The sequence below is a fragment of the Amblyomma mixtum genome, chromosome 1, assembly GCF_055824585.1.
Source record: "Amblyomma mixtum isolate Tamu chromosome 1, ASM5582458v1, whole genome shotgun sequence".
NCBI lineage: Eukaryota > Metazoa > Arthropoda > Arachnida > Ixodida > Ixodidae > Amblyomma > Amblyomma mixtum.
In genome coordinates, this window is record NC_143012.1 from 252,431,444 (window position 1) to 252,458,612 (window position 27,169).

Genomic DNA, 27,169 nt, shown 5'->3' on the forward strand with positions numbered 1-27,169 from the left:
CTTGTGCTCTGATGCTTGTCCAGGAAGTATTTGTGGGAATGATGTCTTCTAAGCTATTCCTTTTCACATTTAGATGTATCTCAAAGCCCGCATCAGGAAGAACTGCTAAAAGAGCAGTGTGAGCCGAAACCTTCAGAAATGGCTTATTCGCCTGTTGCAATGCTTGAATGTTCAAAGCAGTCAACAAAGGAAGGTCGTAATGCTCAGATGTGTTCTGTCGAGTCATATCCTATCGTTTAGCGGAACATGTACAACAGAAAGAAAAGCACGGGTGTGGCTGTGATGCGTGTTATGTTTGGCTTTCATATAAACTGTATGGCATAGAACTGAAGGATGATGCACTAACAACAATGATGTAACCTCAGTCTGGGTAGTAAATGTTTTTGCTGGCTCACTGCTTGCAGGCTCTCAAGCTGCAGTTAGCTGTCGAAGCAGTGGTCGGAAAACTTCGCCCCGATGGACAGCTTCTTCATGAGGGTGATGAGGAAAATTACAAGCCCGAGGAGTTGAAGAACGTGTCCATCTACGACGTCTGCCTGGCACCGTTGGCACCGCTCAACAAGCACTGTTCGGTGCAGAGTGTGTTTGCCTTCTTCCAGGACAACCTTGCCAAGCTCAACTTGACAGACGGCGTGGATCCTTACTCCTACCTTCATCACTTCGATAACTGCAGCAGGTGCGTATTGTTCCGGGCGACATAGTCCGCGAAAATGTTCCGCAAGGCCATGCAAGAGGATTGGAGCTTTGGGTCAAGAGGAGTAAGCGATCCTGTAACCCACTGGTCAGCTTTTCTGCCGCACGGCCTTGTGAAAGCCTCTCGCGTTGAAGAGAAGTGCAGTTTTTTAATGCTGGGTTTGCATTGTACGTGTTTGGGGCAGCATCCAGGAAGCCCATGACAATCCGCTGCTTTACAGGTTCCAGGATCGATAAGCCTATGCAACTAGCTTCTCTTTTTGTGTTGTGGTACATGGCAGACAACTGCCTGCCAAGTTTCCATTATACGCCTGTATCCATTTCTGCTTTCTTCGTCCAGCTGTCTGACCATGGCCTGTGTGCACAAATCATTGTACTACTTGGAATCACAGATTCGGTCACTTTTACTCTGCAGACAAATTTGTGGTCCTTGAAAGCTGTTCTGCCAGACAAAAGCAAAAAAAAAGGCTGTTTTTCTCTACCTTACTTATGAATGTGGAGGTGTTCGCTAGGGGCCAGGGCTCAATGTTTAGGAGCTGAGTGTTTAGCACAGAATATGTTGTGTGCCCGGTGTGGCAAGACTTTTCTGTATTGTGTGACAAAAATCCTGGGCAAATGCAAAACGCGTGTAGTGTAGCATTGAGCCAAGAGAAGCGACAATGTGGTGCTGCGGAAGGATAGCAAGCTACCGCCATGTGATGCCATAGCTGATCAACGGTTTTTAATGTGGTTTATAGAAAATTGCTCGTCAGCCGCCTGATATGTGTGAGCGACTGTGGCCTAGTGGAGATTTGTGGAAAGTGCCTCATCATGAAAAGAGTTGCCTCTGTCTGGAAGGAGAGACTTTTAATGTCTTTTTTGCCTTGTGTTCAGCATACCAGATGTCTTTTACAAGAGGCAAAAGGTTGGCTGTATGTGCCTATAAATTTCAGGTACTCCAGGTATCTGAAGATGCCTTTCCCTGGCGTGTGTCCCTCAGACTACCTTTTGTGCAGATCAAATTACTAAGCAACATCATCTGCAATATTGTCATTGTGCAGCAAGTTACACACATACATCTCACCTCTATCCACATTCACATTCTTTTGAGTTGCATTTTACCTGAAACCTAAACTTTCATTCTGTTCTTGTCTTCATGTGCTTGGGCTTAGTTGTTTCGAGCTCCTGAAACATCTGTAGTACTTCAAGGAAACATGACTGCTACGTGTTTTCGGGAGGATTTTATGTGTGGAAACATGTCCATTACCCCTTATGATGGCTCTTATCTTTTTCCTTTTTTGTTACTCCATCAACAGGAGCGCTGCCAATGCAGGCTGTTTTGCAAAATACGGTGGACCCATTGATGACATCTCACTGGTGTTGGGTGGATTCAATGGCACGGACTTCCACATGGCCACTGCTCTGGTGATCACCATCCCGGTGACCAACTACAACGACGAAGCGAAGAAGTATCCGGCCCTCGCTTGGGAAAAAGAGTGAGTGCTGCCTTGTTTAGAATGATCTTCTTCTGGGACATTTCCATCTGGTTAGTGGAAGTGCTGTAGACGTGTGTATGTCCTTCGTTCAAGCCCAACTAACCTATGGCCTCCTTTCAGGTTCATCAAGCTCATGAAAAGCTACAACAACTCGGAAATAATGACCATCGCCTTCATGGCTGAGGTACGGTGTTACTCATTTGTTTTGCCTGAAGTTCAGTTCAGTTCGCTAATTCACAAAATACAGGGTTCCGCACTACTGATGGCATTATTTACGATTTAAGAGCTACTGTCATTGTTGAGTTATTCTTCTAGCCGAGCAAAGTATCAAAAAGTGTGAAAGTAATGGGAAGGAAAAATCGTTTGCTGCTACTTATCATTGCTGTTATGTATGCTCTGCAGCATGATATCATTGAACTTTCTGTTGCGTGTTTTTGATGCTGTGGTTGTGGTATCTGCTTACGCAGTCATGCGCAGTAGTCGATCAACATGAAAATGAGCACTGATTAAAACATGCCTTGTCCTAAGGTGCTGATATGTCAAGATTTTAAGGGGGACACTGGTCTTGAAAAGAAAATTTTATTAGTGTAGTCATAGTTATGAAATTTTCATGACACATGTATTTTTGTGCGCTGATTCTAGATATGTCATTTAATTTCATGTAAAACAATTCCTTGAGCACTTATGCACTTTTTATGCAAGTATTTTGCGGAGAGTTTCGAAGAAAATTTGCTACAGGAAACTCGCTGAAATGTATGCCATTGGGTTCTCTTGACACCAAGGAATACAATAAGGGTAAAATTGTCATCCTGGCTCTCATAGAACTTGAGTTATCGGGTACTGAAGCTGCCACTTCAGAAACAGGAATACACACTTTCCTTCTTATTTCTGAAGTGACAACTTCAAAACTGTACAACTTAAGTTCTATGATAGGCAGGAAGACAATATCACCCTTATTGTATTCCTTGGTGTCAAGAGAACCCAATGGCATACATTTCAGCGAGTTTCCCGCAGCAAATTTTCTTCAAAACTCTCCGCAAAATACTTGCATAAAAAGTGCACAAGTGCTCAAGGAATTGTTTTACATGAAATTAAATGACATATTTAGAATCAGCACACAAAAATACATATACCCTGAAGATTTCGTAACTCTGACTTCATTAATAAAAATTTTTTTTTCAAGACCAGTGTCCCCCCTTAAGAAAAGGAAGGAAACAAAAAAATTGAATCAAAATGCGATTAAGACATCGAGTGTTATGCAAAGCAGCACACTGTTCCACAACATTGTATGGTTTAACTGCCGGCAAAGAAAGTTGTGTGCTGTGTAATTGGGCTCGTGCAAAGCTTTTTGTTTTTTTTTGTAGCGGTCCATTGAAGATGAGCTGGAGCGAGGAAGCCATTCGGACGTCGTTACGGTTGGCATCAGCTACATCATCATGTTCGCTTACATTGCGATTGCACTGGGTGACATCAACAGTTGCAGTAGACTTCTGGTGAGCCTTGTTTGCATCTTACCTTATCAGTGGTGATGTGCACAGTCGAGTGCCTTGTCTTGCACGTGGTGGTAGCAGCTCTGGTGAATGCTGCCTGCAGTGTAGTGGCTGGAGTCGATACCTTCGTTGTGTCTGCTTTCTGTTAAATTTTTACCTGTTCACGAGTACAGCATAATGTTGTTTAGAATGGCTGGCCCACCTGTCTACCAAACTCCATTTCTAACAAGTGTGCTCGGCTTGCGTGTAAGGTGTTTGTGTTTACCGTCTAAACTCTGCTCAAGTGCACATCTGATGTTGTGCTTCTAACTGGGTACACAGTATTTCCTCGCATAATGACTGCACTTTTCTTGCAAGAAATCTTAAAAGTTGGGGATGTGCATTCATTTCATGTGGTGATGTACTGGAAAAAAAGATTTCTGCTGTTGCACCTTACATTTAGTAACAAGATTAGATATTTTACTATAAGCAGTAGCTAGTTCCAAAGCGCATGAAATGAGGTATATACAAAGTGTTTTAATGCATTACAGTGAAACCTCGTTAAACCGTAGTTGGCCGGAACCCGGAAAAAGTACGTACTAAACGGTAGTACCGCTTAACAGGAGTAGCATAAAATCGCCCACTTACCTACCAAAAAACAAAACCAGAGATCAGTAGTAGTTGAAAGAAGGAAAAAAAAACATGCAGCCTTTATTTTGCACTGAAAAAGTCGGCAATCTTCATTTGACGCCGCGGTGTTCTGGCAGCGACAACAGCAGCCTCAAACTCATTTAGGCCGCGAGCCAGCTTCTCGGCCAGTCCCCTTTTTTCAGCGAACAGCCGCATCACGTTTACAGCGCGCGCAGCCTCTGCCACTGTTGGGCCCAAATCACCCCCACTTTCCACGTCGTCCTCATCACTGTCCGGCGCGCAGGCACTGCGCGCTACCCACTCGAAAGTAGCGCGGGGAGGAGGTGAAGCGGGCGCGGCTTTGGCCGCTTATGTTCTTTCAGCCAGCGTCGGCTTCGCGGTTGTTGCTGCGACACGCGTCTTATCTTTTCTCTTTATCTTTCCTCTGATCTTTTAACTCTCCTCTATCTGCACTAGGCAGCGGTGGTGGCTCGGCTGAGCCAGTAGGCAGGGTGCAATTTCCTTTCACCCTTCTCTCAGTCGCAACAAAACAGCAACAAGCAGCGCACGACTGCTGCGACACAACAAAGCACAAAAAAAAAGACGTCAGCTGCTTCGGCCGCCGCTAACCTCGCTTCCCTCGCCCTTTCTCACGCTGCTGATGACGATGACCATACCGATCGCCTATGAGCAGTACAGTAGCGCCGCTCGTGGCAGTATTTTTTTCTTTTTGCTCTCGGCGCACCGGCTTTGCGGGCTGCGGAGTGAAGTCGAATTAACCGACGCACGACAAAATTTGTTCGAATTAACGAGAGTTTCGCCCCATAGACTCTTATGTATAATTGTAGGGACCTCGCGTGCGCGTCGAGTTATCCGATTTTCCGAATTATGGCCTCCGCGATCGGCTCCGGCGGCTCGCCGTCGCGGAGGCCACGGGTAGTTATTGCTGCCGCGGCAATAAAACCCCCAAAAATGGCGCTAGTTGTATGATTACCAACTTTGGCGCCAATTTGTCATTAGAACCGTCCTTTGGGTCGGTGCTACCGGCGTGAATTCGTCACGCGCGAGTGCGACGAAAAGTGAAAATGGTACGTGCTAACCGATACGACCGCGATAAGCTGGTACGGTTTATGCGGATGCAAAATGCATTATGTTCAATGGGTGCTCAGTCGGGGACTTGACTTCACTACTTTTAAAACGAAAGTACTGTTTAAGCGGGTACGTTTTAACGAGGTTTTACTGTATTTTCAGTTTTCGATATCTGGCATTTTCTGTTGATGTGAATGCATAACGACTAAAATTTCACTGACCATGAGCCGTGTATGCCTGTTGGGTGCTCTAATGTTCCATGCCTTTGACCACTTCTCCAGTTTATTTCGTTATTTGTTTTCTGTATGTACCCTTGCTTTTCTTTGCAGTGCTAAATTGGGCGGGGAAAATTACAGGGAGCTGGAAATTGAATGACTTTTAAGTGTACATCTGTTGTGCTGTAGTATTCGAAGAAGTCATATGCTGTTAACTCTGTGGTTTCTCTCAATTCTCTGCTAGCTGACATTGGTTCATTAGTTGTTCACAGCACCATTTATACTTCACGCTTGCCTCATCATACCCCTGTGTCAGTTCATGATGTTATAATGCAAAACGGACTCTGACAGCAGACCGTCCGTCTGCATGCCTTTCCTAGTGTGCGGCTTTTTGTAACAGTGAACATATAAACATCTTAATGATATAAAAATGGGAGGAGAGGCAAGCTCGAGAAAATCGGCGTTTAACGACTTTTATTCTTGTCGACTCCGACTGCCGCAATTCACCCAATGGTTCTCTCTTTCTTTCTTTTTTATTTATATCCTCATGAGCATGTCATGGTTCTTGATAATAAGTTTGTATTGTGCGTTCCTGTCGTTCTCTGCAGGTTGACTCAAAGATTTCGCTTGGCCTGGTGGGTGTGCTGATTGTGCTGCTCTCTGTGGTTGCTTCGCTGGGCATCTTCAGCTTTTTCAACGTCGCTGCAACGCTCATCATTGTCGAAGTGATCCCCTTCCTTGTGCTTGCCGTCGGTGTCGACAACATTTTCATCCTGGTGCAGCAGTTTCAGGTGCGTCTGCGACCCCTTCCGACATGCACTGGTGTTCGGAGCGGACAGTTCTTGGGCAGTGATTGCCTTATAGGGACTTTGTGGCTTATAGAAAAGTCTCCCAGGAAAGGCAATACTGAACTTTACACCTATATGGGGACTTATAGGGACTTTGTGGCTTATAGAAAAGTCTTTTGGGAAAGGCAACACTGAACTTCACACCTATATAGGAACTTATAGGGACTCTGTGGCTTATAGAAAAGTCTCTTGGGAAGGGCAACACTGCACTTTACACCTATGTGAAGATGGATGTCTGGTCACATTGTGATATTGCCTTCAGTTGATGGATAGTTGGTGATGTTTCTGATAAATGAAAACCGTTACATTTTCTTCAAAACCAAGGTTGCTTCCATTTTTGTGTAACAACACAGCTCACCAGATACATAGCAGGAGGCCTCAACTTCGCAGTGATCCCTGCATATTTGTAAACAGCCAGTTGTGTTGCTATTATGCATCTGGGTTCAGAGTTCCAGTAGTAGCTGATTTGTGGCCTGTGACTGTGAAATGTGATGTATGATGAGCACCTTTTGCATTCTGTTCATTCGTTGTTGTTTTTTCATCCTTTGCGCAGCGCGATGAACGTCGCGAAGGAGAGACAACGGTGGAGCAGGTGGGCCGTCTGGTTGGAGAGGTGGCTCCCAGCATGATGCTGTCAAGTGTCTCCATGTCGGCCTGCTTCTTTATCGGTGCGTTGGGCCGGTCTGCCCCCCCCCCCCCCCCCCCCCCCCCACTGCCCCGTTTTGTTGACCCTCCCTTTTCGTGCGGTCTTTGATGTCTACCCATGCCACAGGGACTCATGGTCGTTAACTTCTTTCACAGCTGCCATCTGTGTGCTTGTACGTTTTCTGTGATCTGAGTTAACCATTGTTTCTTCTCTCGGTTTCTAAGTGAATGTTTGATGCGCTGACTTCAGTTAAGAGTCGGAAGAATCAAACAAGAATTTGAGTATGAGTTCATAAACATCTCTATACAGGTGAGGGTAGCAGATTCACCAGACTGTAATGGGACCCTCAATAAGTTTATATATACTAAACTAAATTATATATATATATATATATATATATATATATATATATTTTACTACAGACAAACATGAAGGTAGTTGCTGTACTTGTTCAAATTGCTGACAAGAGTTTTTCACTTTTTTTATTTCTGCAGGTGCCTTGACAGAAACTCCCGCAGTGCGGATCTTTGCACTCTATGCTGGTGTTGCACTGCTTATAAATTTCTTCCTGCAAATGACTTGCTTTCTGTCTTTGTTTACGATGGACACGCTACGCCAAGAGGTTGGTGCCATTTGAAACTATTCCTTCTCTGTTTTCTTTTTCTTCTTTTTTCTTCACGAACAGCTTTGCTTCTTTCCAAATGTACACTTTGAAAGAAAAAAGAATGTTGAAATGACTCAATGCGAGACGAATTGTTACTGACAGTGCACCTGGTTTTAGCTGCATGGCTAGAGAAAAAGCTAATTACGTACAGATTTTTAAAATTCTTGCCAGTGAAAGGAAACAACTTTTTGCCCATAATTGTGAGGAGGTTTCAAAACCCGCTTTGCAGCGGGTTTTGAAACCTCGGTATGTGAACATGAAGCAGCAAATCTTTGTTCCAGTATACGGTCGAATCTCATTGTAACGAAACAGTTTATATCGAAATATTGGATATAACGAAGGAATGATGATTCCCCTTCGAAACTGGGTCAGCACGGGCTGTAACAAAGCTATGGCTATAATGAAGTTATTGTCAGGCCTCCTCAACATTGTTATAATGAGGTATAACTTTATTTCTAATTTAGGAACTTGTGGAGTCATGGCACGTTCCTTTTCTCAAGCGCAGTAATCAGAAAGGGCTGCACTTAGCTTCTGTTTTATCATACATGTGCTATCAGCCGGAATATGAATGGACAATTGAAGGAGGACAGCTGAACAGTGCAGTCAAAAACTGACTAACATGAGTGCGTTCAACCATGCTTAGCATCTACTTTCAGAGTAAACTGTTGTATACTGTTATTACATGTTTCAAGAAGTAAAGCTTTTATTAGCTTTTGGGTTTCATTTACTACTTTTCCTGCAGATAGTACAGTTGCACTCAAATCAGTGTTGCTTTCTGTTCTAATCGTCTTTTCTTAGGCTAGTTGGTCTTTCATGCTGTAGGTGTTAGCAGCGCACACGAAACAAGGACGTACAGAAAAGGGAACGAAACACAGCACTGTCTAGTGTACATAATCATTATTTATGAAAAGTATTCTGCTAGGTGTTTTGGTACAGTAAAACCTCGTTAAAACGTACCCGCTTAAACAGTACTTTCGTTTTAAAAGTAGTGAAGTCAAGTCCCCGACTGAGCACCCATTGAACATAATGCATTTTGCATCCGCATAAACCGTACCAGCTTATCGCGGTCGTATCGGTTAGCACGTACCATTTTCACTTTTCGTCGCACTCGCGCGTGACGAATTCACGCCGGTAGCACCGACCCAAAGGACGGTTCTAATGACAAATTGGCGCCAAAGTTGGTAATCATACAACTAGCGCCATTTTTGGGGGTTTTATTGCCGCGGCAGCAATAACTACCCGTGGCCTCCGCGACGGCGAGCCGCCGGAGCCGATCGCGGAGGCCATAATTCGGAAAATCGGATAACTCGACGCGCACGCGAGGTCCCTACAATTATACATAAGAGTCTATGGGGCGAAACTCTCGTTAATTCGAACAAATTTTGTCGTGCGTCGGTTAATTCGACTTCACTCCGCAGCCCGCAAAGCCGGTGCGCCGAGAGCAAAAAGAAAAAAATACTGCCACGAGCGGCGCTACTGTACTGCTCATAGGCGATCGGTATGGTCATCGTCATCAGCAGCGTGAGAAAGGGCGAGGGAAGCGAGGTTAGCGGCGGCCGAAGCAGCTGACGTCTTTTTTTTTGTGCTTTGTTGTGTCGCAGCAGTCGTGCGCTGCTTGTTGCTGTTTTGTTGCGACTGAGAGAAGGGTGAAAGGAAATTGCACCCTGCCTACTGGCTCAGCCGAGCCACCACCGCTGCCTAGTGCAGATAGAGGAGAGTTAAAAGATCAGAGGAAAGATAAAGAGAAAAGATAAGACGCGTGTCGCAGCAACAACCGCGAAGCCGACGCTGGCTGAAAGAACATAAGCGGCCAAAGCCGCGCCCGCTTCACCTCCTCCCCGCGCTACTTTCGAGTGGGTAGCGCGCAGTGCCTGCGCGCCGGACAGTGATGAGGACGACGTGGAAAGTGGGGGTGATTTGGGCCCAACAGTGGCAGAGGCTGCGCGCGCTGTAAACGTGATGGGGCTGTTCGCTGAAAAAAGGGGACTGGCCGAGAAGCTGGCTCGCGGCCTAAATGAGTTTGAGGCTGCTGTTGTCGCTGCCAGAACACCGCGGCGTCAAATGAAGATTGCCGACTTTTTCAGTGCAAAATAAAGGCTGCATGTTTTTTTTTCCTTCTTTCAACTACTACTGATCTCTGGTTTTGTTTTTTGGTAGGTAAGTGGGCGATTTTATGCTACTCCTGTTAAGCGGTACTACCGTTTAGTACGTACTTTTTCCGGGTTCCGGCCAACTACGGTTTAACGAGGTTTCACTGTAATTGAATTTTTCCCTGCAATCTGGTCATAAAACAAGTACTAGTATACTTCCTACTGGCCTGTTGCTCTACGAATTTTATTACAGGTGAAATGTTAGCTAACTATAGTTAGCTGAGCCATAAATCACTGTGTGGTCAAGCAGGTGCTTTCTGCAGAAGGTTTGATTTTCCAACGTCTATTAAATTGTGCCATGCTGTCTTAGTGGGAAGTCCTCGAAGTCCTGTTTTGTCGAGTTGAGTCGGAGAGAGCTTGGCATCTTGGCACATTTTGTTGTTTCACTGGGCGCTGTAAAAGGCTTACAGAATCCTCTCTTTCATTCCTCATTCACAGAGCAACCGCCTAGACCTTTGTTTCTGCATAAAGGCCTCAAAGAAAAACAAGCCCGGCGAGAACACTAGTCTGCTGTACAAGTTCTTCAAGACTGTCTATGCACCTTTCCTACTCAGCGACTCAGTGCGAGTTGTAGTGGTGAGTGTGCTGGTGTCGTTGACTAATTTTGCAATGTCGTAAACAGCGAGCATGAGTTGCATTTTGCAGTAGTGTTCCTTATCTCCTTTTACGAAATGTTATTTATGCTTCTTTAAATTTGTGCACTTCTATGTATTGCTTTCTCTCTTGTGATCTTTGTGTTGCGGACTAATATTATACCTCCCTTGGACATAATGTTTATTTCTGAAATGGTTTTAAGGCGGTGTTTGGACTTTTTAGGTAGTGTAGTGCTTGCAGTTTGATTTTAGAGTGTGGTATGCTTTAGCTGTGGCTTGGGTATCTTAAAAAAAAAACGCTGGCACATAGTGCTGTTAGGAGAGTGGTGCAGACCGAGTACTCAGGAACTGAAAAGTAATTATCTGATCATGTAGCGTTTAAAACTTGTGTTTGACACATGATGGCCTCAGTTGCCTATGTGCCACAAACCTCAGCACAATGCAACAACGCACATTTTCAAGTGCTCGCAGTTCAGAGAGTACTTCTTTGCGTTCAACGTCAGGGTTGTCGTGCATACACATGTGCTAGTGTTCAAATGTGGATTGCAGCTGACCGCGCATTTTTCTCTCTCCTTTTTTTTTTTCTTTCAGATGGTGGCCTTCATTGGATGGCTATGCTCGTCCATTGCCGTCATAGGCAAGATCGAAATTGGCCTTGACCAAGAGCTTGCCATGCCTCAGGTACATTTGTGTGAAAGTATCATTGAAAATGGTCGAAATTATCAAGCAGTCTGAAAAATGTGTGAGCTTCAAAAGAATAACTCTTTGCTGTGAAGAACTTACTTGGGAAGTTGCGAACTTTGCTGTTTCCCGCATTCTGTTTGCAGGCAGTAATATTAGATTGTATTCGATCTGACCCATGCTTTCATGGCCGCACCACTTCGCATGCTCGATACCAGACTATGCATGCGGCCACAGGTCATGCCGCAAATGCGCTGCAGCACATGCTCTGCGCCGCTCTATGTGCACTGCGAGAAGCGAGAACAGAGTTTGTTTCCCTGGACACAACAGCGGCGGCAAAGATAAAGAGAGGGAACCCGGGGGAAGACAGAGTGGAAGTGAACCTTCTTACTGCACCCTCGCTCACGTTACCCTTTTTGGCCCCATACCACAAACGGCATCGTCTGAGCTGCGGCGGACACTGCTGCTGTCCTGTTTTCAAGGCGTGATCTATTCTCAAGGCGATCACGCGCTCGTGTGCTCTTTGTAGGCCACCTCGATGGCAGCAAAGAGCACGCTATTAACCTGGGTGGCAACAGACAGACAGACAGACAGATTTATTTGACATCATGTGTACACAATGTTGGGAACATGGGCAAAAAGCTGGAAAAAGCACGGCTTGACAGGGCCCATGTTCCTTATTAATAAAGGCTACATATGTTATGAATTCTGGTAACAAACACAATTTGACAACAGCAGCGATTAGGAAATGGTACAAAGATCACCTTTAAAAAACATAGTTTAGTATTCAATTCGACATAGGAGTATGAAGTAGCAATGAGGGTTATTAAGAAAGTCAGTTTGGAATACAAGTGATTAAGATATGTTACAATAATAATGCTTATTAATTGTTTACTATACAATTCAACATAGCAATATGAAGTAGCAATCAACAATGCAAAACAGAATTTGGAAAATACAAAACTATCACAAATTATCACAGTTCAAATCAAACAGTATGAAAAAGTTTACCCCACAGACATTTATCGCTGGACACAAATGATCATGTAATATTGCCGAGTGAGTTGAGTAATGATGGCAGTCTGTAACTTAGTGCCTGGGTTCCGTAGTTACACTGAGGAACAAATAGCCAGGCCTATTCAAGCCAGTCCGTGCGAGATAGTGCCTTTCACGGCAGCGAAGATTCAGTTGGCTGTGACAGCGATGCCAGCTTGCATCCATGTTAGGTCGAAAGCATGGACAAACAATCTCCACAGTACCGCTGGCATCTGTTTCACTCTGGAAAGCCGAGCTTTTGGACTTCTCGGAGCCCTAAATATCGGCCGTGAATACGTACGCATTCCTGTGGGGTGCACAACGGTTCCTCAACAAAGTGCGAAATGTCATGCAAGTCTAACTTGTTGGAGTCTGAAAAATTGGTTGGCTACTGTAGTAGTTTAACGACCGGACCCTTAGCTGAGTATAGTGCACAGCACAGCAAGCTCGTAGCTGATCAGACTTGCATGAGAAGAGCCAGGCATGAAGAGGTGCGATGTCGTAGCCTCTTGAAGTGAGCTGTCTGTATTGAGCAATTCAGTCATTAGCGAGTTTTAGGATAGGGTTACCCTATCAGTTAGGGGGATAGGGGAGTAGCAGAGCACCAGTGCTCACGTGCTGAATGCTAACCCAAGGGGCGCTAACATTCTGTTAGTGCGCAACGGCACCACTCTATTCCCATATCTCCCTAACAGACATCGTCGCCCTATTCTAAAGTTGCCTCTTGCTACCTGACGGCGGTACTTAGGTTAGCTTCAGGCTTGTGCCATCTTGAGCCACAACTTGGCCTTATGTAACACAGCTGCAAAAGAGGTGGCAGTTGGCAACACGAAGCGGACGCCCGCTGACTGTTCACACAGGACCTCGTCTGCACTGTCTAGAGAACTTGTCGTGGGCGGTAGCCGTGCCAGCAAGTTGGCCATTATTTCATCTGTTCTTTCATTGCCTTCGGTTTTCCCCAGGACTCGTACTTGCAGCAGTACTTTGACTACCTGAAGAAGTACCTCCAAGTGGGGCCCCCCGTGTACTTCATGGTGACCGAGAACTACGACTACACGGATGTCAAGAACCAGGCCCGACTATGCATCAATGAGCAGGTGTGTGACCAGGACTCGGTGGGAGCCAAGCTCAAGCAGCTCACATTGCTCAGCAACAGGTGAGTGATGAAAACTGTTGCAAACGGTTGAACGGGGCAAAAGGTGCAGATAATTCACTATATCCGTGTTCGTTAAAATGAGGTTCGACCGTATGCATGTGTAAATGGCACATGCGCACTCGGGTTTTTAAAGCTAACGCTAAGTTGCGCGCGTGGGCAGCACCAAATTGATTCATTTGGAGATTTGTGGTTGATAGTGAAGAATGGTGTCTGTGGAAGGAACTTTCTATGGTCTGTAGCTGCACGAGAAAAAAAAAATGCAATGCAGACACTTTCTGCGTTCATAGTCATAACCATTGTATATATGTATAGCTGATTTGAGACCTCCCCCGCACAAAAAGGGTCTTTTTGATACGACGTTTTTTGTAACGCATTTTGTGATGTGGGAGTGGCTTTTTCTTTCTCCTCTAGGACCTACGTGACAAGATTGCGGTCGTACTGGCTTGACCAGTACATTCAGTACATGCGGTCTCCCGACTGCTGTTTTGAGACCGTAAACCAGCCGCATGATTTCTGCTTCTCTGAATATGGCAAAGGTGAGAGGTCATTTTATATTAATATACCCTTTAGTTATTCTGAATTGAATTATGCATACTTTAAGGGGGTATGAGGGGATCAAAGGCAACTTCTCTATTTTTCGACTTAGAGTGATGAAATTTGGCAGACTGGCTTAAAGCAGCATCAAACAATCAGATATAGTTTCACAATGACAGCTTCAGTAGGTTCCTTTTTATCATTGTTCATATGTTGTCCCCATGTTGCTTGCTTGTGGAAAGCCTAGCATGACAAAAAAACAGGCTACAGGTCTGTAAATGCTTTTAATATTTACTAAGAAGTGTGGTGTAAATCAAGACTCTCTTAATTTTTTTAAAAATTTCTCTGCTCTTTTTTTTAAAGGACACAATATGCACCTTATTTTATGTTTAGAATGTATCATGCTCTAATTACCATGTAATAAAAACAAATGAGCCTAAATGGTAATTCTGAGACTGTCTTTATACAGATCACACTTCAGTGATCACAACAAAACAAATGGGGTAAAAATCCATGCAACCATTGCTGTGCTATGCTTTCCACGAGCAAGGTATTAAGCTCAAAACAAACTTTCGAGAAAACAAGCCTGAAAGTTCTAAGCTAGCACACACTTTCTATGTGTAGGTGCCGACAAATATGTTTATTTGGAGCGCTTAAAGTTTATTTTTGGGTGAAACAATTCAGTACAACATAGAAACAGTGTTGGAGATGCCAAAAAGTGTACCCCGCCGTGGTGGCTCAGTGGTTACGGCGCTCGGCTGCTGACCCGAAAGACGCGGGTTCGATCCCGGCCGCGGCGGTTGAATTTCTTTGGAGGAGAAATTCTAGAGGCCCGTGTACTGTGCGATGTCAGTGCACGTTAAAGAACCCCAGGTGGTCGAAATTTCCAGAGCCCTTCACTACGGCGTCTCTCATAGCCTGAGTCGCTTTGGGACGTTAAACCCCAATAAACCAAACCAAACGCCAAAAAGTGTACTTTTCAAAAAATCAACTTTTTTCGCGATTTTTGTGATCTGATCCCCACATCCCCCCTTAATTTTATTCAATATTGTCTTGCATGGTTTGTGAAATCTGAAAACAGTGCTTGCAGTAGGTATCGTTTTGACCCACCGAGTGACTAAGCTGTTGCGAAGGTTTTGAACGGGGTGGGGTAAGCAGATCGCCAACCTCTTTGGTTTGTACGAGTGCAAATTCTTCCATTATTTGCTCAAATGGAAGCAAAACTAATGTGCAGAGTGGTGCAGTTAGATGTTGCTACTGCCAATCGCTGCTGAGTTGAGTAGGGGGGGTCAGGCTGACCTAGTTGAACAAGTCACGTGACAAGGTGCGAGGGGCTTTCACCATTCCCCGTTTTTTAATTTTTTTGAACACATCTTGCAGTTTGCAATTGTGTTTTAGTCACTTCAGCACGTTCCCACTTTGATAGCGTACCTAGGGAAAGCAAAGAAAAGGAAATGAAGCAAGAAGTTATGGGAGCATGAAACAACACCTACTGTTGACTGTACTAGTGTGGCGCATTGTATAATGTTCGTATCTTTTAAGTCATGAACAGTTAATAATTGCAACGCAAAGGTCATGTTTTTTATTGCCTATCGAGTGTTCTGTAATACAGACGTTTGTGTTTCTGTGGTCTCTTAACCTTTTCTTACTGCGGGAAAACGGGCAATTTTTTAGGGTGCTGTGCAAAGAATGTTTTTTAAACAAGATATACATTTTGGCTTAAAGCAGCGATAAAAAGTTAAGCTACCGTCTGTGTGCTTTTCTTTTTTCACTTTTTCCTTGATATGTGAGCCAAACACTTATATCGCAGAGAAAAGGTTCAGTAATTCGCTCCGCAGATACTGCAGTCTAAAAAATTTGCTTTATTGCAGCACATCGTAGTTTAGCTAATAGAGTTCTATTTGTAATGATGGAATGGAAAAATACAGTTTATAAATTTCTTACAAAGGAAACAACCTTTATTGGCAAAATTTGAGAGATTTGTACAAAAATTCGCAAAGATATTAACAATATTCAGTCAGAAAATGCATGCGAAAATAATTCTTGAACACACGTTTTGTGTGTTGCCATGTCAGAAATTTGTGTTCAGAGTTACAAAACTCTTCTTGCTAAACATTCCAGTCTGCAAAAGAAAAATTCCTCGCTCGAAGTGCTTTGGGCTACTCTGCAGGGCAGCGCCAAGGTCGATCCCGAGCTGTATCCGTTACTCTATATCTGCTACACTGTATCCGATACACTGTATCCGATACACTGTATCCGATACACTGTATCCAATACACTGTATCCGATACACTGTCTCCGATACACTGTCTCCGATACACTGTGTCCGATACACTGCTGGTGGCATGAAATCGTTCAGAACATGCCCAGTACCTTCAGAGAGGCCTGGATAATGGCAGATCTCCTTGGTAGCAGCAAAAACGAAAGTTACTCATCTGTTGATAATCTGAGCTGGGTGGAGCAGTCACATCTGTCTGAACTAAAATTAGATGAATAGATGACGTTGTTTCGCGCAACACTATCACCTACAACTTCAAGGTCAAGTGTCAATGCGGCAAAATCGCGAGAGCACTGCCGTTGCTGAGCGGATTCATTGTGAGATGAGAGCGCCACTTTGGATGTTGACAAGTTTTGTGCAAACTTAATAAATACTCCCTCATAAAGCTGACAAGAAAACTGATTCCAAAACTGAAGTACAGCTGAACAATTAGGGTAAGCATGGTAACGAAAGAGGGAACAAAAAAAGGGGAGTGGCACTCCTTCCCACACCATTGCCGCGTCCTGTGTCACTGCACACTTCATCATCTTCTAGTTCGTTCCCCTTTTAGACGATTCTGTTTTAAGCATGTATTGTGTTATGTTTTATGTTTGTTGTTAATTCTATATGACTTATTTTGTGTTATTTTAAATGAGTACCCTGATGGTAGCTTAACTATGGGTCGTCCTCATGTATTGATATACTGGTATATTAGTATGTTACAAACACTAAAATCAAAGACTCTAGTGTTGGTACAATACTTGTTTTATGTAGCTAAACCTTATGTTAAAGCACTCATTAATTGCATGCTCTTACCATGCAGTCTTTTGACTTTCTGCTGTGCAATGCAAATCTGTGCCTTGAAGGAGGCTTATCCGGGGAGTGCTTGGCAGCAGCAGTTGCATTGTTTGTTCTTGAATTGCATCCCCAACTTTGTCCAAAGGATAATCCGAAAGTGTGGAAATTGGTTCGGACTTAATAGGCTTCCTGTTAATTTTTTTACTTTCAGCAAATGGAACGTGCAAGCAGTGTTACGTAGAGAGAAGCAAGCCATTTGCCAATGAGTCATTCAAGCATTACCTTTCTTGGTTCCTGACCGACGTGCCTGGTCCGAAGTGCTCCTCAGCGTAAGTTGGTCATGCAGTGTGTGTGTGCTAGCAGCGTTGACCATGCAGTCTAGCTTCCCGACTCGCCGGAATGACGCTGACTAGTTGCGGCCATGGTAGCTGCGTCACGTCTGAAAGAATCTAATCAATAGCCATTTCTTAATCGCTAGCATGAAAAAAGGGCACCAACTTTCACTCGCAATTGTGGGTTCTCTGTTGCATGTAAAGTTCATTGGCGACACAATGTAGTGAGTTTATATACTCTCCACAGAACGTGTTCCAGAGTATCTTTAAGAAACGGTAACACGGTAAACTTTAGAGATCACCATTGACAGTGGTAATGCAGCTGGTTACTGCCACTACAGTTAACTACCACTGCTGAACACTGTCACAGTAACCATTCCACTCTTTTGGCCTCGCACAAAGTTTTGATCTTCACGCTCTTTCTGAAGAGGCGGCATAGCTTCGCGAACTTGTTGCTCTGTTGTCCTGGTTCCCAGGCCGCCTGTGCACAGCGGTGCTAAGTTGGAATTATTGGTGGTGGAAATGATTCGTGTTTGTATTAATGGATAGCTTTATACCTGAGTATTATGAATGGACCTAGTCGTACAGTTTGAATTGAGCTATCATTGTCACATTTATCGTCTCTGCAAACTATTCAAAACCAAGCCATTCGCATTTTAACTTATAGTCACTACTCTGTAAATGCGCCTCGTCTGCTCCTATCCCACAATATTTTGTCTGTGCGCAAAATAATCGAATACAAATTATGTACCATTATGTACAAATCTGTTAGAGAGCTACTTCCTTTTTCACTAACTACCGGTGAACAAATTCCGCCTCTCAACGACACACGTTTTGCTTATCACAATAACTTCTTACTCCCTAAACCAAACACTAATTGTGGTAAACAAACAGTTCGTTTCTCCGCTACCACTTTATGGAACTCATTACCTGTTATCTGCTCTTTACTGACGCCAACATCTTTATAATTTTTGCATCTGCTGCCTCTATATTCATTTTTACAATTGTTCTCAGAGGAGGTCCCGTCCACAGTCTGACTTTGGGACCTCCTTCTGTATTCCAGTGTTTTTTATTCTTGTACCATAATCAGGCAATAAACGAACCTTGAACCTTGAATTGTAAAGTCTTTTTTTTTTTTTCCCTGATAGCTGCAGCATGTAACTAACCTCGTTCTGCATTTTTTTTTTTCTGTCATTGTTTAGTGGTCGTGCGGAACATGGAGGTGCCATCAGCCATGTCAATGGGACCATTAACGGTAAGCTGCCTCCTCCTTTTCACCAGCGCTCTCGCTCTCTTCTCGCGCACATCCTGGCTGTGGTAGATGCATTTCGATCGTGGCAGAATGCAAAGGTGGCCTTGTGCTGTGTGATGCCAACGTACATGAAAGAAACCTGAGCCTATGTACAGACACACACACGCATGCAGTCACACGGTGACAAACAGTGTCAGTTTAGCCATGTTCACTTTGGAGGGCTGGCACTTTCTGTTGGTTATCTCATTTATTTATTTATTTATTTATTTATTTATTTATTTATTTATTTATTTATTTATTTCATTACCCCCAGGGCCAGAGGGCATTACAGAGGGGAGTGGATTACACACGAAAGTGAAACAAAAAATACAGCTGTAAATACACTTAATAATTTGACATAAATGAAGCCCACAGAAAAAAAACAAACAAACAGGTTACGTCAAAACAAGCAAAAAATTAACAGCGCATATCGCAGAATGAAAACAACAACAAAAAGCAACAGCATACAATAAAAACAAACGACAAGAGAAATCACATTCAAAAGGCAGTAACACGCGCATATAAAACAAGTGGAACAACCGTAAAAAGGAAAAAAAAAATGATGACAGTGTTAAGGATTCTCGAGTTTATGACAGCAGCAGGTTGGTTAAAGCAGATTTAAACATAGAATTATCAGAAATTTTGACGATAGATCCGGGAAGGTGATTCCAGCTTACTGACGTACTTGGGATGAATGAATTGTGATAATGGTTGGTTTGGCATGAAGGAATACCAACCTTATGACGATGGTCAATGCGATGTGAAATGTAAAAGGGTGGTAACATCATTTTATTCTTAAGAATGGGATTATCGTAATAAATCTTATGGAACAGGCAAAGACGGTATATTTTCCTACGTTGTGACAGCAGGGGTAGTGACAAGCTTGTTTTCATAGTCGTGACGCTGGAGTTGCGATGATAATTTGAAAGAATGAAACGAGCCGCCCAGTTCTGGACGGATTCCAGTTGATAGATGAGCGTCTCTTGACTGGGGTCCCAAACAGATGCAGCATATTCCAGTTTAGTACGAACTAACGATTTATAAAGAAGTAATTTTACAGAACTATGAGCAAGATAAAAATTGCGGCGTAAGTAGCCCAGCATGCGATTAGCGTTGTTAGTTATATAATCTACATGCGTGTTCCAAGGGAGATTAGAAGAAATAAATGCGCCTAGATATTTGTAACAAGACACAGATTGGATGCTGCTGTTATTAAGATGATACGTGGGCAGTGAAGTATTACAACGAGAAACACGCATGTGCTTGCATTTCTTAGGGTTTAGTTGCATGCACCAGGTGTTAGCCCAGTCAAGAACATGATCGATATCGGACTGAAGAAGAGTTACATCAGCGTCACTGTTAATTTCGCGGTATATGACGCAGTCATCTGCAAAAAGGTTAATTGATGAACATATGCTAATAGGCAAGTCGTTGATATATATTAGGAAAAGCAAAGGCCCCAACACAGAGCCTTGTGGTACGCCTGATTCGACTGGCGAAGTGAAGGAGCAAGTGTTATTTACTGTGACAAATTGTGAACGATCAGTAAGAAAAGAATGCAACCATGCAAGAATGTTAGTATCAAGGTTAAGTTTGCTTAGTTTGAAAAAAAGCAGTTGATATGAAACCTTGTCAAACGCTTTGGAAAAATCTAGGAATATATACAATCGACAATGGAACCCGAACTTATCCGTCCCCTCAGCAAGACAGACGGTAATTTTGTCTAAAATTTTTTGCAAGTGGAATTTAAACCAAAAGGAACTGTGTGGCCCGGCTAGTACTCGAGCATTTTACCACCTGCGTGCCGAAAAAGAGCTCTCTCTTCTTCTTGGACATCTGCCTGGCTAGTGCGGGGGCTCGGAGTGCAATAATCTTTGTTTTGGTCCGACCGGTTTGCCCAGAATTCAGTTCTACCCAGAATTGTGCTTGGGTGAAAAGGGCCACCCTGTAAATGCAAATTCGTTGCATGGAGGGAAGGGCTTTGAGAGGGTCTGCTGTTGAGCTGTGTGGCAAGAATGGCCTCGTGAGCTACTGCTGGCAGGCTGGCATGGAAATCACTCCTGACTGGATGCACGGCCCTGTTGCTTTGCGCTTTCAGCTGCCTATTTCTCGGCCTACCATCCTGTGCTGAAGACATCGAAGGACTTCTACTCCGCTCTGGAGTGGGCTCGACTTATCTCTCACAACCTGACCCAGATGGTCCAGGAAGTTCAACCCGATTCTGAAGTGATCTCGTACAGGTGAGAAGGCTGGATTTTAAACTTGTGCGCCGAGTGGTTGCTAGGAGCAGAAAATGTCTGTTGTCATTTTTCCTGTAGGCCTGGTAGAATGTCAACGCTGTTCCCATTTGACCTTGATTAGGCTGGCTTTTGATAGAAGTACAGTCAAGCCCACTTATAACAATACTGGTTATAACAGTATATCGGATATATAACAATGGTCAGTCATGGCACCAACAGCTTTGCCACGTGTTCTATGGTAAAATAAACTGCTTATAGCAATGCTGTCAAGGCACATTATTGGTCGTAACGATTAAATCTGGTAATTGAGTGTCAACCATTATAGAAAAAAAAAAGAAGGAAATGCTACAACCACTGCAGCAAAACCATGTTTACAACACAAAAGCACGCACGTGGGGGGCCAACCAATGGACTAAGCTGATGCAGCAATACCACGAAAGCAAAAGGGGCAGGCGTCATCGCGTCAGGAGAGCTGCTGCATAGCTGTATTGGCTACGCACCCCATGCGTACCCCCAATCAGTCGGTGCAGTGCGCGCACATGCAGTCGGCGCGGTTTTTCTCTTGTCAGCTGTCACCGCACCCTTAGTTCTACATGCTTCTTGAATTTCCCATAAGAATCACTTCCGGAAAGACGGCTTGATTCCTGTGACGTGAAGGTGCGTGAAGCTCCCGGTGGTGCAGCGTTGGCGGTGCTTTGGTCATCGGTGAATGGTGAACATTGTTCCGGTTCCCTGGAGTTCGAATTAACGAGCTTTTACAGGCATTAGAACAATCAAACCCCTCCAGGTATTTACTGTCAATAAATTCGGTGAAGTTTGTCATCTTTTCTTTTTTTCGGCACAACCCTGTTATAACAGTTATTGGATATAACAATGGCATTTCCATGGCACTTGAGTATTGTTATAAGTGGGCTTGACTGTAATATCAGACGGCTAGGGTAGGCCATGAGTTATGAAACGAGGTCAGCTGCACTTCTGTTAGGCTCTGTATTGGCTAGCAATGTCTACTTCGCTTGCACCCAACGCTGTTCTCTCCTCCGTTCCCGACCACCCTGCGTGCAGCCTGGTGCACGTGTTCTACGAGCAGTACCTGACCATGTGGCCGGACACCTTCAAGAACCTGGCGCTCTCCCTGGGCGCCATCTTTGTGGTGACCTTTGTGCTGCTGGGCCTGGACTTTGTGTCTGCCCTGGTGGTGACCTTCACCATTGTCATGATCATCGTCAACCTCATGGGCCTCATGTACTGGTGGGACATCTCGCTCAACGCCGTGTCACTCGTCAACCTGGTGGTGGTGAGCATCGTCTTTGTCCACTCAGTGCCCACTCAGCTACTGGCTGAGTCAGCGTAGCAGGCTGATAGACGACCAACCATTAGAAGTGTGTGGAGGCTTTTTTTTTTTTGTCTTTGAGCTGCAGTGCCGTGGAGTTTTAGCATGCTCACTTTAGAGTGCACTCACAATTACATGCACCAAAGTAATGCTCAGGTGTTTGGCACTGCACAGAAAACTGGCCTACTTGTTTGCTCGAAGCAAACACAAGTGCGCAACACTGCAGTCAGCAGTCTCAGTACTGCCATTTTCATTGCGAGAAACCAAGGACCAGTGCTAGAAAACATCCATTAATGCAGTCATAGCTTGTCTGAATAGGATGGCATTACATTTGTGAATTAACAGACATAATATAGAGCAGTCAGCAGTGAAGTTTTTTAATTTAAATGTGGCAATCTTCTGGAACACAAGACACACAGTGGCAGTGAGAGTGAGTGGCCTTTCAGTGCCCATTAGTTTTGCAGTATTGCAAAGTCTTTCTGCTTAACTGCAATTTCAAAGCACTCCAGTAACAAGCGTAAATGAGTTGCAATTTTGCACACTTGAGTTGTAAAGAAAGATGCTAGCTTGGTCTTGTCGCCAAGAGTATGCAAGTAACCAAGTGCACATCAAGCAGTTAGTGACCAAGAACTGCACAGTGAAGCTTGGTAGTACTGCATCATGCATCACTGCTCCTGTACTTCTGTCATGGACTTATCACAGCTGTGCTTTTATCAGTACCAGATGTGGCAGAGAGTAGTTCTGTTATAGTTCTGATGAAGTTGAGTTGCTTGTGAATGGTTATGTCACCACTAACCCACATCCGTTCCATGCCTCTGTCTGTTCCCTGCTTGTAGCTGCTTTAGCACCAGATTGTCTGTTTGTCTTGCATGATCTGCGTCTTCATTGTGGCCATTTGTTTTGCGCTGTAAAATGTAATTACTACTATTAAAGTAATTATTAATTAATTAATTAATTATTATAGTAATTATTACTATTAAATGTAATGAATGCAGTTATCACCCCGTCCCGCCTCTTCCTCTATCGCTATCGATTGGACCCTTCCTGTCCCAACTGCCCCTGTATCTATGCGGACCTGGCCCATTGCCTCTTCTATTGCCCGGCTGCTCAGCAGTCGGGTTCCTACCCCCCACCCTCTCTATCCATCACCACCTGGCTCGACTGGCTTGGCGCTGAAGGGGAAGAAGAACAGCGGCTTCTGGTCGCCCAGGCGGTCGACATGCTCGGCCTGTAAATTATGGTCGATTAAAAGTCTTTTACTACTACTACTACTACTACTACTACTACTACTACTCAGCCTTTTCCTCTCTTTTTGAGTCCTGCCTTCCTTACTCATCTGCCAAGTAGAACCACCTTCCCCCAGCGTAACAGCCAAACAGCCATTAAGGATGAAAAAATTTTTGTGGTGCACTAGCTGCCATGATGAACACAAATTTGTAACAGTGTTTACTATGTGCTTTTTTGTTTCATTCTGCTTTGTAATTAATGCCTTCCTCCCCCAAGGGCAGAATGAATGAATGAAGATCTAAACCAACGTGCACTGCTTCTGATATTTCAGGGGGTGGGCATCTCCGTCGAGTTCTGCTCCCACCTGGTGCGGGTGTTCGCATTCAGCGGGGCTCCCACCAGGGTGAAGAGGGCCCAGGATGCTCTCACCAAGATGGGAAGCTCGGTGGGTGCACTTTCTTTTTTTCTTTTTTTTTTTTTGCAATAATTTCCTATTACACTTTTTGTTTTCATTTTGTGCTCCTAAGCACTTCCTCATAGATCTTTGAGCATACCATATGTACGAGATTACAAGTTTATGTTGCGGTAGCATTGGAAGCCTCATCGGGAAAAAAGCATAGCTGGTCACATAATTCCCAGGACTGGAAGTAACGTCACCAGACTGGAAGTGACAGCTATATGTTTCAGTGCATCTTCATTACGCCTGCGTCACCACCGCTTTCTTTCATAGGCTATGCTGTAGTAAGTCGTGCCACACACATTTCCAAAGTGGTGCCCCTGGAATAGTATTGACACATCCGTTCGTTTGGTATTTTTGAGTGCCTTCTGCGCTTTTTCCGAGCCTTTGGCGCCTTGGCGGCTATAGTTTGCCTGGACAAACGGGATTTCATTATAATCGTAATTTCTTTTGTTTTCATGATTTTAAACTCCCCACTCATGTTATATTTGTGGCCAGTTTGTATATGCGTAAATATAGTAGTATAGTTGGAACTTTTCGAGAAAAAAGAGAGGAGAGATTCAAAGAGGTGTGTGGGCGAAAGCATTGCTTATGTGGCTGTGACAGTGAACATACCGTATAAACACGTGTAAGGGCCGCACCCGTGTATGGGCCGCACCCCGTTTTCCCGAAGGAAATGTTTAAAAAAAATAAATCCGTGTAAGGGCCGCACCCGAACTTTCCATGACCCAGGCGGGAATAGCCTTCTAAATGCACGTGCCGTGGCCTCCGCGATCGGCTCCAGCTGCGAACAACGGTGCGCTCGATTGCGGAGCGCTTGATCGCGGAGGCCAAGCACGCGCACAAGAGCTTCCAAAAACCGTCCATGGATGGCGCTCGAGGCCGCAGCCATCATGTAAATAAATCTGCAGTGGAAGTCAGTAAAAAGCGATTGGAGGATTGGTGGCTGGAAAGCAGAGATGTGACATAAGGTTAGAAGTGTAGGAAACCGTAGACAAAGGTGATGGAGAATCTTAATGAGAATTGCCAACACAATAAACAAAAAAATAATAAAGAAAGAAAAGCTGAGCATAGTGGCAATTGCCACCACCCCGTTTCAAAGGGGGCGCTCCTATCCATCCATCCATCCATCATCATCATCATCGTCAATTCCCCCCCCCCCCCCCTTTCCGCGACTTCCCGCTATCTAATCAACATCAGTATCGCCAGCTCCAGCCTTTTATGGCGGATTAGCGCGTTCGCTGTAGTTGTGGCTTTAGTGTGCTGCTGCCGAGTAATGCAGTTTTAGCACGATGGGCAAGCACCTTATCAGCTACACGGCTAGGAGTTAGCTCTCGAATGCGGGCAAGCGTGCGGCGGACAGGGAACTCGACGTGGCCGAGAAGTGCGTCCCATGACCGTGCAATCAAAAGGGTGCATTGAGAAACACAAGCTGCAAAAAACGCGCTTTCCGAGGTGAGCTGTGTGAGTTTCCTGAACTGCTCTGCTATGTGATGGAAATGCGGAACAACGGCTACGCGTTGACAGCGGACATGCTGCGCGGCTTCTTTGGGATGAGCATGCACCAGAGCACAACACCAGCTCAGAGTCGAAATACTCCACGAGTGTCGACTGAACGTAGAATAAATGCCGTTCATTCCCTGTTTGCTGTGTTTTTGCTTAAAAAATTTTTTTTCTAAATCGCGTGTATGCGCCGCACCCCGAAAATTGGCTCCCGAATCTGGAAAAAAAAGTGCGGCTCTTACACGCGTTTATACGGTAGTTGCTGTAGTACGCTGCACGTTCCGTTGTACAGTGCGCCCACGGGCAGGCCGTCCCACTGACCCATCCTGTGTCGCTGCTCTTCACGCAGATTCTGTCGGGCATCACGCTGACTGACTGCGGGATCCTGGTGCTGGCATTTGCCAAGTCTCAGATCTTCCAGGTGTTCTACTTCCGCATGTACCTGGGCATCATCGCCTTTGGCACATTGCACAGCCTCATCTTCCTGCCCGTCTTTCTCAGCATCCTCGGTCAGTGGGCTCTCTCAGACTTTTCTCACATTTCTGTGCACTTTAACGACCGTCGCTCAGGACTTGAGAACGTTGCATCTGGCCCAAGCAGAAGAAGTCTTATGATGTCTTGTGTTCACTGAGCGAGATTCAAGTTGGTGTGGGCTGTAGCAGACCGGCTTATTTTAGTTGAATGCATAAAACTCGCACTTACATAGGGTCTGCCATAACGCTAACCATTTTATGGTTGAGTACCTTCCGGGGCATAATGTTTTGTCGTTCATCCTTTTGCAGCTTTGCCAGCTTTTACCCCTGTTGCAGCACATGGAAGAAAGACTGGTAGATTTGAAAGGAAGTTGAACAATGGCACTGTTGTGCAGTGACCGTTTTTAGCAGTGTAAATAAATGTTTACATTTACTGTTCAGATGTTGTGCTCTGTTATTGCCTCAGTGGGATTTTATGAGGTTTGCTGTTAGATGCACTAGGCCATATTTTTGACAAAACTTTTCTTTTTTGTCGAACGATCAAGGAAGTCTGTCCTTGCTTTTAAGTGTTGCTTAAGGCTGAGAAAATGTGATAAATCACAGGCTATTGCTTGCAAGAGTCATGAGCAGCTTACTGAGTAGGTCCTTGCAGAAAAGCAGGCAGAAATTTGATGAACAGAACTTTGTCCTACTAAAATTTAATGCTTTACAGTGACAGCTAGCCCAATGTGCTTAGTCTCATTTTAAATCACCCATGCTTTGTTTGTGTGAAGCCTAGGCTAGACAGAAGCTCTCATTGTAGACATGACACAGTCAGACCTCCTTATAGCGAACAAGTACAAAATCTCAAAATAGTTATGCATAGCCAGAATTTGTGATGTGAACTTATGCCAAAATGTCATGCAGGAGGAGCGCAATTTAGTCAGCGAAAGGATGGGCACTGGGAAAGAGGTTTTCCGAAATTTTTACACCATTTTGAAGCCGGTCGCGGCGGTTATGGAGGTCTCAAAAAACTGGCTGTGGCTTAGCTTGGTTAAGCCTGGTAATTGCGAAGCAATACGATAGGTTCTGACGTTGTTTCTATCGAAGACGACCGTTTTCGTCGGGCTGCATATTGAGCACGCCGCTTGGAAAGTCGTTCTTCTGCCGTCTCCGTAGCTCGCTGATGCTTCCTCTTTGCATTCTGCCGAAGTGTCTTGCTTGCTTGAGGCGGCATCTCACAGGCTTGACGAGAGGAGCTAACCGGCGTTGGTGCCTACCAGCCTCGCGCTGCGACGGCGTGAGATGGGGCCCCGTTTTTTTTTACACAGATGGTATGATGTCATGCCAAAGGTCATGCCAAAGGTCAAGTGGTGCCTACCACCGCCTCGCGCTGGAACGGGC

General features: G+C 44.6%; 1 protein-coding gene across 6 annotated transcripts in view; it reads left to right on the forward strand.

Annotated features, from left to right (window-relative positions):
• The window catches only part of LOC149371483 (NPC intracellular cholesterol transporter 1-like), a 105,323-nt gene that overhangs the window by 72,332 nt on the left and 5,822 nt on the right, over nt 1–27,169 (forward strand). For all 6 annotated transcript variants that reach the window (XM_089565705.1, XM_089565704.1, XM_089565707.1 and 3 more), the window contains 17 exons: nt 405–676; nt 1,989–2,168; nt 2,289–2,352; nt 3,533–3,661; nt 6,180–6,362; nt 6,973–7,087; nt 7,560–7,687; nt 10,318–10,455; nt 11,064–11,153; nt 13,151–13,344; nt 13,756–13,880; nt 17,145–17,262; nt 18,468–18,520; nt 20,655–20,796; nt 21,859–22,090; nt 23,685–23,798; nt 25,663–25,822. In XM_089565705.1, the coding sequence (XP_089421831.1) occupies nt 405–676; nt 1,989–2,168; nt 2,289–2,352; nt 3,533–3,661; nt 6,180–6,362; nt 6,973–7,087; nt 7,560–7,687; nt 10,318–10,455; nt 11,064–11,153; nt 13,151–13,344; nt 13,756–13,880; nt 17,145–17,262; nt 18,468–18,520; nt 20,655–20,796; nt 21,859–22,090; nt 23,685–23,798; nt 25,663–25,822 (2,437 nt within the window). The remainder of the gene's footprint in view (nt 1–404; nt 677–1,988; nt 2,169–2,288; nt 2,353–3,532; nt 3,662–6,179; nt 6,363–6,972; nt 7,088–7,559; nt 7,688–10,317; nt 10,456–11,063; nt 11,154–13,150; nt 13,345–13,755; nt 13,881–17,144; nt 17,263–18,467; nt 18,521–20,654; nt 20,797–21,858; nt 22,091–23,684; nt 23,799–25,662; nt 25,823–27,169) is intronic.